The sequence below is a fragment of the Dendrobium catenatum genome, unplaced genomic scaffold (assembly GCF_001605985.2).
Source record: "Dendrobium catenatum unplaced genomic scaffold, ASM160598v2 original_scaffold_96786, whole genome shotgun sequence".
Classification (NCBI taxonomy): domain Eukaryota; kingdom Viridiplantae; phylum Streptophyta; class Magnoliopsida; order Asparagales; family Orchidaceae; genus Dendrobium; species Dendrobium catenatum.
Window position 1 is genome coordinate 410789 of NW_021415225.1, and position 12792 is coordinate 423580.

General features: G+C 37.3%; 1 protein-coding gene across 2 annotated transcripts in view; it reads right to left on the bottom strand.

Moving 5' to 3' along the window:
• LOC110109004 (probable galacturonosyltransferase 7) overlaps positions 1-9755 on the bottom strand; it is a 69255-nt gene extending 59500 nt beyond the window's left edge. The window contains exons 1-4 of one of the 2 annotated variants that reach the window (XM_020839895.2): positions 9332-9755; positions 8918-8946; positions 8782-8832; positions 8620-8673 (exon numbers count right to left, since the gene is read on the bottom strand). In XM_020839895.2, coding sequence (XP_020695554.1) covers positions 8620-8673; positions 8782-8832; positions 8918-8946; positions 9332-9476 — 279 coding nt within the window. In that variant the 5' untranslated portion in view covers positions 9477-9755. The remainder of the gene's footprint in view (positions 1-8619; positions 8674-8781; positions 8833-8917; positions 8947-9331) is intronic. The other variant, XM_020839893.2, reaches the window with a different exon arrangement.
• Positions 9756-12792: the final 3037 nt, after the last annotated feature.

The window sequence follows — 12792 nt, forward strand, 5'->3', positions numbered from 1 at the left end:
GGAAGATTTATTGAAGGATGGGAGTAGCCACCCTAGTTATTCTCTAAAGGGGGAGAAGTTGCTGTACCATGGAAGATTTGTGATGTCAAGGACATCAGTTCACATTCCCCACCTACTCCAAGAGTTTCATGGGAGCGATGTTGGGGGTCATTCAGGGTTGCAAAAGGCATACATAAGACTCACCTTAGAGTTGTATTGGAAGGGGATGTGGAAGAATTAATAACAAGTTGTGAGGTCTGTTAGAGGAATAAGTACATAGCCATGGCTTCAGGAGAATTATTACAGCCCCTAGCTCTACCAGATTGGGTGTGGGAGGAGGTCTTTACGGATTTCATAGACGGGCTACCTCGATCAGAAGTGTTCACGGTGATTCTAGTGGTAGTGGACAAACTGAGCAGGTATGCTCATTTCATTCCCTTATGACACCCATATATAACAATGACAGTGGCATCAGCTTTAATCAGGAAGGTGGTCAGACTGCATGGGATACCGGAGTCCATAGTATTCGATAGGGATAAAGTATTTCTCAGCCATTTTTGGAGGGAATTATTCAAGCTGTAGGGGATAATTCTAAAGAGTATAACTTACCACCCGCAGACAAAAGGACAGGCGAAGGTGGTAAACAAGAGCTTGGATACATACCTACGATGTTTTGCTTCAGACACCTCATCTTTGGGCCAAGTGGCTAGCATGGGCAGAGTATTAGTACAATACTTAGTATCATTCTGGTTCCCAGATGACCACATTCAAAGTGTTGTACGGATGAGATCCACCAAACCTGGTATAATTTTGGGTATGGTAGCACTCCAGTTTCTTCAGTAGAAGAATACTTGGAGGAGAGGCACAGAGTGTTAGAAGAGTTAAAAAGGCATCAGTTGAGAGCTCAGCAAGTTACAAATACATGGGCAGATGGATATAAAAAGAACATCCGGTTTGAAGCAGGTGATAGTGTGTTCCTGAAGCTTTGACCCTATCGAAAGAGGACGATCACTAACAAGAGGAACGAGAAGCTGGCTCTAAGATATTTTGGCCCTTATGAGATATTATAGAAAATTGGAGCAGTTACGTATCGTTTAAGGTTGCCCCCAAATAACATCATGCATCCAGTGTTTCATGTATCACAGTTGAGTAGACCTATGGAGGATCACATAGCGAGTTCAAAGTTTCCAACAACATTGACTGAAGATTTAGAAGTGGTATTGGAACCCCTTGAGCTACAAGTGACAAGGAGGCATTGATCAAGTGGAGGGACATTCCTAATGATGATGCTACATGGGAGCCTTATGAGAGGGTGCAACATCAATTTCATCTTTCCACCATGAGGATAAGGTGGTACTTTGAGAGCGGGGTATTCATAGGCATAGACCGGTCCAGTAGGCCCAACCCTTGAGCCGACTCAGGCAATACAGAGAGCGGAAGCTTGCTGTTCTGCAAGCTCCAAATCCTGTCCCTCTTGGGGTGGAGTTAGGGGTGTAAACGAGTCGAGTCGAGTCGAGTATTTGTCTTATCAAGCATGGCTTGTTTAATCCTTAATGAGCTCGAGCTCGAGCTCGATTAGTGGGCTCGAGATCGACTCGTTTAGAAAATATCAATCTCAAGCTCGACTCGAAAGCTCGAGCTCGTTTGATATTATAAAAAAATAAGCTGTCAAATATTATATATAAAATATATATTTAATTATATATATAATTATATCGAGTAGCATGATAAGCTTTCGAGTCGTATCGGGTTGAGCTCAAACTTGAGCTTGTTTATCATACGAGCTCGATTGTAGGTTCGATCTCAAGCTCGAAGCTCGATAAGCTCGGCTCGCGAGCTCGTTAATGAGTCGAGTTAGAGTCGACTCGGCTCACTTACACCCCTAGGTGGAATCCACTACATAAGGGAGATTGAATGAGGGTTGTTTAGTCCTTTTGTGTTAATTTTATGTTTGCTTTAAGTAGAAGCTTGTATTAGGGTTAGGGGCATCATGTGTTTTGCTAAATTTGGGTTGGTGCTTGGCCTCTTAGGCTCTAGTGGTGTCTAGAGAGTTGGGAAAGATCGATCCTCCTCTTGAATTGAGGATCTACTAAATCTTGATATTTTCCTTCTGTTTCTCTTTGATTATCACAATAATATTGATGTTTTCCTAGTTTGGTTGGGGTTTTTGTGGAGAAATATCACTGGAATCCTAAAATTGATAGGTTCCACTTGAGTTCTTCAAGTGTTTCTTATCATTATCCAACTACAAGTGTATTGAAATTATCAAGCATATAAAGTAATACTACTCTGGAATGTTGCATTGTTATCCAACATCCTATAGTATATAATAAACCCAAAATCTTAAACTAAACCGAACCCTAATTCCCTCATTCAATATATATTATACAATCAACTTACACTCACCCAACCAATATATTCCTTTCTTGCTCTTCCTCCTATCTTCCCTTTCCCAACCATCAAAATCACAAAAAATGATGATTTAACCAACGCAACATCCTAATCCTCAAACTTCTCATCTTACAAGCAGCATCCCTATTGACTCCTCAGTCACACACGAATATCATTAAATACCATGAATTCTCAGCTCCCTTGTATAATTGTTTGTTGCACAGTTATGATCTCAAGCATCCTCTTCACCTTTCACCAAAAAAGTAGCCAAGGGAGCTGATTTAAGATCAAGCTTGCCCCTGCAGAATTTTCTTTTTATAGATTTAAGATCAGCCAAAGATCTAACTCAAAAAGGCAAGGCATGAATCAACAATGGGAAAAAAATGACAACTTGGCTTGATTTAAATTCAATGCATGCATGTAATGATGCATATGTCTGTTTACATAGGTGTAGTCATTCATATGCCCATTTCACATGTAAAGACACATATGATCGTGGATATTCTATGTAAATAAGCAAAGATGAGCATTGAGGTGTCTTCTATGCATGAAATTAGAATAAGAAAAAGGAAAAGATAAAATGACAGTAAGAAAAGCTTAGGCCATGAAAAGCTTATGTTCTGACAAGGCATGCTTGTTCCTGTTCAGCTTTGCAATCAATTTTGTACTCCTTAAGGGAATATTTGTTGGAATTTAAATTATGCAAAGCTAAGCATGTAAACGTGGTTTAAGTCTTTTAATTTGTGAAAAAGATAAGTAGTCATCAGCCGAGATAAGCTAAGAAAACTATTTAGCTGCATTTTGGATTATGATCATTTGCTTAACCCATCATGTTGTCATGATGTATAACTAGGCATGAATTATCCTTAATAAATATTCTTTCAAACTTAATTAATTAAAGTTAATCTAAACTTCTTTAAGTATAACATAATCATCATAATTAAAAACTTATTAATCATAGTTAATTTGCTTAATACTAATAGTAATTAAGATATTAATTAATTATCCCAAAGCTAATTGTCATAAATTAATAGCACTACAACCTTAGTTGGCTTTATAAAAACCCTAATAATTCTTAATTAATCTAAGTAAATAATTAAATAGGATTTTTCGTTACTAATGTGCTTATTAATTATTCCAGATTCTTTTTTTTTTTTTAATTCCAAACCAAAAGAAAAACCAGTACAAAATACAACATTCAAAGATACAGCACAACAAGAGAGTGGATAAAAATACAGAACAAGAGGGCTCAGTTTAAGGCCGAGACTACCAGCTACCCTTAAGCTAAGCCCGAACCATCCAATTTGATGAAGAGACGCACCCAAGCCAACACCAAAGGTTGCCACGGGCTAGCCATAGGACAAGCGAGCCCCAACCACATCATTGCCCGGCCAAATGAAAAACAAACGGAGAGCTCGGACATATGCAAAGGCATCAGGCAACAATAAGTCAAGGTAACCACCCTCACCACCGAAACAACCAGACCATCCAATGCACAATCCCAGAAAATTGCACCCCAGAAAAATGCAACCATAAGGCAACAACCACAAAAGCCACGGCCATTACCAACGACGTCTGCCCCTACCACGAGCTTTACCACGAGAGGCACCAGAAACAACAGGTTTATCACGCAACAAAGCAAAAGGATTACCAGGATCGTCCGCGCCACTAGACTCAAAAGAGGAAACGGACTCCGAATCAGACGAAACATGAAGCCAATCTAAGTGCTTCCTCACATCCCTACCGGAATTGTTCCCCACATGAAAAACAAAGGCTCGAGGTTCAATTAATTTCACTGGCACATCGACACGAGCATTATGAATATCATCCACTCCCAAATTAATCGAAGAGGCACCAACCTGAGAAACAGGGGACAAATCCTTCATGGATCCAAAGAAGTCAGATCGCTCAATAGCCACTGAAGGAGCAACAATTTTAGTTAAAACACACAGTTCACTTAAAACCGGCAAAGAATTAAGTTCACCACCCATCAAAATGCCATTACTAGAACATTCCCGAACATCCTGCTCAACAACAGCCATGGCACCCACATACACCACAGGTGCATCATCAACAGTAGGGTCAACCATAGCAGGAGTAACTACAGCATTATCAAAAGGAACTGCCACAGGATTTAAAATTGTACCCAAAGGCTCAACAACAATAACATCAGCAGGCCAAACTTCATTCAAATTCGTGGCCGAGATAGGGTTAGGAGAGACTCTACCCGAGACAACAGAGTCAACACCTAAACCACCCTCCTTAGCAGTAGAGAGAAAACCAAGATCAGATGAGTGCACAGCAGCTAAATCAACCCCCAAAGAATGAGAAGGAGGAGGCAAAGCAGAGGAAACAAGGTTAGGATTAAGAATTTTACAACGTTTTAGAATGGCCCAAGGCTAAACAATGCGCACAATACTCAGGAAAGTCTTCGAAAATGACAGATTGAACATACCCAACACTATCCGGACCAATCCAAATCTTGTTCGGATACTGCTTGGACACATCTAGTTCAATTAAAACACGAGCAACAGAAGGACGCGAACCAGAGGAGGTCGCATTATCCGTCTTCAAGGGTTTACCAAAGATCTGACCTAAACCATGAAGAATACGCGGAGCGAATAAATGAGGCCGTAAGTTAGGGAATGAAATCTAGATTGGGATAATAGGTGATTCAACCTCCACATCTAACGTAGGAGACCATTTAATCAATTTCATGAAGCAATTACTTACAAAATAAGATCTATGAGCAAAGACCCGACAGTAATCCAGATCGTTAAAAAGTTTGATCAATACATTACGCTGATTTAAAACTGTCACTGAAACCTCACCATTAAGCTTAAGCTTGAAGAAAAAACTCCTAATAGCTTCAAGCGAAGGTCTCTGACCAGGAAATTTACCAACCAAAGCAAGTTCAAACGGGGCAGCCAACGACGCGATTTCCGCTTCGAAAATCCACAGCGCCGGCAAGCCCCTATGAGAGCAAACCTTGAGCTCAGGAAAACCACCAAAAAGAGGGGAAGAACTAGAAAGTGCATCTTTAAACGAAAGAGAAGACGAAGCATCCAAAAAACCAGGATCACGAAAACAAGAAGGTGCCATAAAAAACTCAGATCGAAGGAGAAGAAGGACAAACTTCCCTGCAATAGGTGAGGAGAAGCATCCAGCACTCGAAATGCCGGGAGGGGCGGCTAGGGCGATGCCCTAACATCCCCCAGAGCGAGCGAGAGAAAAAATGCAGCCTTCATTTTTAACAGGTTGATTTATTATTTCAGATTCATAATAGTTAAGTATAAAGAATATTAATGAGCTTAGTTAAACCTTGATTAATCATTGATTAGACTAAATGACTAATTAATTATTAATTCATATTATTAATGAATAAATTAATTAACTGCTTACCCTATGCTTGTTTTATATAATTTTGAACTAAGAAATTTTTAATAATCTTTCATTTGATGGATTTTGGCTATGTTTAGCCTTTTAAGCCAAGAGTTTGTCGTGCTTAAGCAAGTTTAGCGATTATGCTTGACTTAGACCAAGGATGCCTTAGGAAAATGCATTTTAGTCGTTTGACACTTGAGAGTGAACCAAAGAAGCCCTATGTCTCCCTACAAGCATATCAATAGCTTATCTTAAATCATCATTGCATTTGTGCATCCTAATAACAAGAAAGCTCATATCTTCTAACAACGAAAGAAATTAATTGAGAAGTTAAGGTTGACAAAGCCAATGTGATGAAATCAAAATTTTTAAACTTTTACAATAGGGAAACCATAGAAAGGGATATAGTTTTAACTTTTAATTCATTGAAATATTTTATGAAATGAGTTAACACACATAATTGATATATGATTGCATGGTGATGGGGACATCAGAGCATGAATCAAGGCGTGGCCGTCGATCTACGGCCACGATCGAGTCGTCGTATTTTTGAGTCATTTTCATGTATTTGTCATTTATTATGTTATTTGTCTTTTATTATTTATGTTTTAATTATTTTCTCATTTTACCACTTTACTTAAGGGAGATCGTATGTAAGCCCTAAGGGCATTATCGTCTTCTTATTTTGAGTCCTTTTGTAAGAGGCTATTTATAGCCCTCATGTTGCTCTTCATGAATTAATGAATGATTGCTTATTGAAATTTTCCTCTTGCATGAGCTTTGTGAGAACTTGTGAGTTCTAATGGAGAGAGATCCATAGGAGAGGGAGATTTGCGCATCACCCACCAACCTTGGAGACGGCCGGGTTCGTGGTCTTTATTCTTTAAACATTTCCTCCTCATCTTCCCCCACCCGAGCTCCTTCCCCGCCGGCCATCTCCTTTCCTAATTTAGATTGAATCAAATTACATAAATATGTTTACATGATTATGTTTACATTAAATATCATTTTACCCCTTTACTTATTATTTATGTTTTAATTTAAAATCTCCTTTCCTAATTTAGATTGAATCAAAGTTGGATAGATTTTAAATTCAAATACAATTGATTTTAAGTTCAAAATCTTTCTTAATTTACTAAATCTATTTTAGGAAGGTTTCTTAATTACTCCTATTTGAATTTTGAATGAGAAAGGATTTAATTAAATCTTTCCTTTTTCTTAATTATGAATTAGGAAACCTCTTTTAATTCCCTCACATCCCCTCCCTCTCTCCTATTACCGCCAGCCCCCCCTCTTGAATTCCTTTGGGAATTCTTTCCATGTTGCTAGTTGCTCTCTTGGAAAGAAATCAATACCCTCCACCTCTATTGGCTGAGCTTCCCCTCAACCCCACGTCTCTAAATCTTTCCAAATCCCTTATTCTAATTTGGAATTGAGCCCATCTCTCTCTTTTCCCTGCTGGCCGAAACTTCCCCTGACCCGTATACTAACTTCCCTCCACAAATCTCTCCCCAAATCCCATTGGACATTGAGTATTCTGCCTTCTAAGGCTGCAGCCAGAGAATTCCAGCAACTATCATTGTTCTTCCAGCAACTTGAAGCTTCCAAGCTGCTGTTTTACAAAATCAAATTGCTGTCCAGCAGTTTCCGCTGGACTATTTTCACTATAGCACCATTGAAGAAGTCTCTCCTTGTCATACAACCCTTCCCAAAGTCAAAACAGCGACTTCTCGCATGGATGGCTGACCGGGACACAGAATACGAGCTCTCCTACGACAAACTTCTTCAACATATCGACTACTTGTTTCCGGACTTTGACTAAGGTGAACTTCTCCCCCTCTTCAATCACCTTTCTAATCCCCTAATCTTGTAGGTGATGATGAATCCCAAGGAGTCGAGTTTCGCCATTGCCAAAGCCTAGTAAACGTAGGGTTTTATTTCACCATTGCCAGAGCTTAAATGTAGGATTGAGTGTACTTTCTATGTTTCTAATCTAATTGTTAGATTAGGGATTTTGTTGAATGTTATTTCCTTGCATGTTATTGAATTTCTAAATTGTTTTGATTCTCCAAGTGCTTGGCATGTAACTTAGCCTAAACGGAAGTGACCGCTCTTATGTTTTATTTGATTGTTTTAATTTGCTAATAGTTATAATCTTACTTGCTCCTATCAAGGAATCGTGCAAATTCTTTTAAATTCATTTTAAGCATTTAGTTCTACATCACATGGCTATCAAAATTGGCACATCCCATATAGACGTTAGCGAGACTGGTGAAATTACTTTGTATTGGAAGCCATATTCAACTTCAAAAATAAAAAATAATAATAATAAATAAATTGAAATAGTGTTATCAGACAAAGAGCTATCAAGTGCATCAACAATGCATTAAATTCCAATATGTGGACACAAAACATGCCCAACACTTACTAGACAAGCAAAATCAAGCTTATTAGATAATGGAACAAATAGATCAAATAAAAAATGAAATATTATTTTAAAAAGTTAAGCAGATAGAGCACATCAGGTTATAAGGCATTAAAATCACTCTTCGAAGAAAAAATACACATCCAAAGTATAGAACAATCTTAGAGACGATGAGAATGATATAAACCGATTGGGCTGTTGGTTAAAAAATATAACTATCCTTGTAATAAGAAAACAAGAAAATTTGAATACTAATTAAGGAAATATTGCATGCTTATGAGTTCTTGAATGTAAGTTCCCTTTCGAGTTAAGACATCATCAGCAGCCAATTCAACATAAAAACGTTCTCCTGTAGATTATGGTCTACAAATACAAACTAAGTTTGAAAATATGAAAGCCTAGAGACGAAAATCACACCCCATGTTTCAAACACGTCATACCTCTGGCAAAGATGGTGTAAAATTCCTCAACATTTGCTCGACCCTGGAATCACCCTGTACAAAACCAAAGAACATAAAACTTGAGACAATAAACTCCAAGCATGTGTTCAAATAGAACTTCATACAGCTGATCCTTAAAAAGCAGTGAAGAGAGAGCCGCACCTTTGATGAATTCTTCTCTATGATACCATTGCCATCAAATTCAAAGGAATCCTGGTTTTAAAACATTTTTTATGATTAAAGCACCATCTTAGCAAACAAAATAATCATGTATGAAATGTCATAAACAATTCCTCACCAACGGTGAGCTCTCATCACTCAACCATCCTGCAAAAGTTATAAAAGCGCATAAGGTCAGAAAGCCAGGCTATATTAGTGATCAGATAATTCAGAACTGCAAAATGCAATTATTGACAACGTAAGATCCACAACAAGGTTATGAAAGCGCAATTACGACACGGGTGATTCTGAACCAGTTAATGCGTGAAGATACCAAATCCAGCACGCGTACTCATCCAAACACCTGAAAAAGCTTACTAAGTTTCCAAAGGTTTTGTACGGCCAGCACAGTATAGGAGTCAGCGGAAATCTTCCCGCGGCCGTCCAATGCCTGCCCCGCCAGCAGGATCGCATTGTATCGGGTAAAATCCTGCGATCCTGATCAAGAAGAAGGGGGAAGTTAAAGAAAGTAAAATAGATTCTGGCAACGCACCGACGGGGAAGCCGTTGTGGAGGCCGAGAAGGAAGGATAGAGGGACGAGCATCGAGAAGAAGACAAGCATGAGGACGGCCAGGGCAAGCCATTTCCATCGCCGCTGCTTTGTACTAGATCCTGCCGCCGCCGCATAGCCCTTCATCTCGTCGATTAAGTTTTGCTATCTAGGAGGATCCAAGAAGAGCAGCCTCTCCCACATCTGCATCCCCGCCCCTACCTCGGAGCTCATCCGCTGGCTTCCCAGGGAAGGATCCTATTCTCTTTTTTAACAAATGTATCCCTTTTTTCGGCAAATCTCTCTCTCTCTCTCTCTCTTCTTCTCGGCGAGGCAAATTTTGGTCAGATGCTTTTTGAATGCCAGACAGCGAGATCACAGAAAGCGAGACGATGCAGACTGCGGGTGAAAAAGAGAGAAAGAATGTCGGCTTATGAGCGAGGTGTAATTCTATGTTAATGAAACTCCAAAAAGATTTCCTAAAATAAAAAATTAAAAAAAAAAACTGCAAAAAAGATTTTCATTGGCTAATTCATACAAAGATTAATGAAATTATTTTAAGAAACTAAATACTGGGCAATAATACAGAAGGATGCCAAAGCGATAAGAATGGCTGATAGCGTATAAAGGTATAAATCGGCTCCACATATTAAATATCAAGTTGCACATAAATTAGCTCAAATACAATAATTATCTTAAATTTGTGTTCAATATTATGCGATAAAGATGGAATATCAATTTTTATACCTACTGAGAGAGAAAAATAAGAAATAGATGATGAAGAAACAAAACAGTATCAAAATTGATATTCTATCTTCATCGCACAGCATCGACTTTAGATTCAATATTCCTTTTAAGATTAAAAATAATATTATACCAAATTGTAATAGGATCCCCATTGAACTTCATAGAGAAGAAATGAGGGCATCTCAATAATAATGATATCTGAGCCAAAAGTTTTTGAACATGAATCTATAATTAGCAAGCAGAAGAATGTTGAAATCTAAAACTAAAGGGGAATGATCACAATATAAAGGGGTTTCAACTTTATAAAATGACATAGGAAAATGCTCGAGCCAACAATCATTAAGCAACACCCTATCAAGTTTAATATGTATAGGATAATAAATCCTGTGATTATATCATGTGTAAAACAAACCAGAAGATGCCAAATGATGAAGTCCATTAACAAAGATCTTGTTATTAAAGGTCCATAGCTTACTTATAGCCATAGGGTGCCCCCATCCCTGTCATTAAGATACCTGAAGTAATTGAAATCATCTAACATATCCCAAGGTTTAGAAATATCACCACAAAGACTAATAAGTTGTTGCCAAAGTAAATCTCTTTCATAGGGAGACTTAGAAACATAAATGAAAGTTAAAAAGCTGAAAAAATAACCATTAAATCAAATTTTTCCATGAATGAATTGGCTATCCATGCAGACAGAAATATAATTACCATAGGAAGTATTCTGCTTAACTGAAATACAACTAGGAGAGCTCAAACCAACATTATTACATGTATTATCCATATCAAAGACCTTGTGAGAAGAAAAAAAATCAAGCATCACAAAGAGAGATGTTATGAATCTTAGCTTTCAAAATACAAAGTAAGTCAAGTTTATGAAAACTAGTAAATTTTTTGCTCATCAAAACCTTATTAGGTTTGTTATAACCACGAATATTCCAAACAACAATTTTAGTCTTAATCAATGAATCTTAGAGTTCTGTTTAAAACCTTTTTGGCACCCTTAGAATGATTATTAATGGTCCCTTGAACTTGAACATAAGGGCTCGAGGCTACAAACCATAGATGTTTAAACATTGTTAAGCAAAACAAATTTTTAAGAAGAAAGCAACCAATTTAATTCCCCCATAGTAAGTGAAGGGATAATAGATGAAAAAAGAGGGTTACAAAAATGTTAGTTTAAGTTAGGAATAATAATAGGGGTATTAGAGGCAGAAGAAGCACACTCATAATTTTGTGAGGGATTAATTGGAACTAAGTTCTTCAGGTCATGATGATCTGAAAGAGAAATATCAATAGTAGGAGCACCACTATTGGCAACTCTTTCTTTGCCCATAATTTGAGATTAGATTTTGTGCTTGGTCTGTCGCTATTAAACATGATAAGAATGATTTTGTTTGTGAGTTATATTAGGTTAGGTTGTAACAGTTAGGCTTCATTTGGAACTTTTATTTGGTTTGGTGAACGTACATAGAGCTATGTTCGGCCGGCACTAAGATCGCAGGCAAAAAATGAGAAATACCAAGCAAATACCGAGCAATACCAATAATAACGAAAAATATCATTATGTGAAAACAAAATACCGAGTAATACCTAGCAATACCGAGTAATACCAAAAAATACATAGTTTTTTCTAGAAAAACTCGGTATTTTTTGGTAATACTCGGTATTGCTCGGTATTACTCGGTATTGGTCTTCCCATAGTGGTATTCCTCGTTATTATCACCTAGCAATACCAACCAAATACCGAGCAAAAATCGAGTAACAATCCTTTGACCGAACGTAGATCTACGTCCAGTCAAAGGACGTAATAAAAGTTCCTTCACATTTGGGACTACTTTTTTATTGCTTTTTAAAACAGAGTTTGAATTTTTGTACTGAAACTCTGTTTTAAAAACTAATAAAAAGTCATCTAAAATGAAGCCTTAGGCTTGTTGAATTCCTTTTGTCGAGACTCTCATTTTGATTATAAACATGCAATATTTTGAGATTGTTTAGTCCTTCAATTACTAATATAAGCAATTTCACTTTAAGTTTTTGAATTAAACTCATTTGGACTTCGATCAGAACACTTTTGTTGTAATTAAGCTTATCACATCAAGACATTTAGGCTTTATTTGCTACAACTTTTTTGTTACTTTCTAAAACATCTTTTAAAACAAGAATTTCTTGAATAAGAAAATTTTATACTTGAAAGTCATTTTAGGAAGCACTACGAAAGCTGTTCCAAACGAATCCTTAGTCAACTATAAATTTGATAAAATTGGAATCTCTATAATAATGAATTTGCTTCCAAAAAATTTTAATTTAAATATTGCATAAGAATTCGTTGTTTGATGAGATGAATATTCAGTATCAATTTATAATTAGATATTACTTTCATAAATAAACAAAATGTAAATATTATTTTTTTAATTTCCAGGTAATTGGGTAATAATATTTTTCTCACGCAGAAAACGGTTGGCTCGGACTGTTTGTATGAAGCTAATTACGGGTGCAGATCTGTTGCACATGCAATATTTCCTTGGAAAAGTTTTCTGGATCCATTCATCAAGCTGTACTGCAGGAGATGCGATATATATTTGCTCTGTTAGCTAAGGCGTGGACGTTTCAAATGCTGTGCCCGGCTCAACAACAGCTTTAGACGCGAGATTTCAGGCGATGATGTCTTATAGTACCGGAGACATTAGATCACATGCAGAATAGTTCTTTT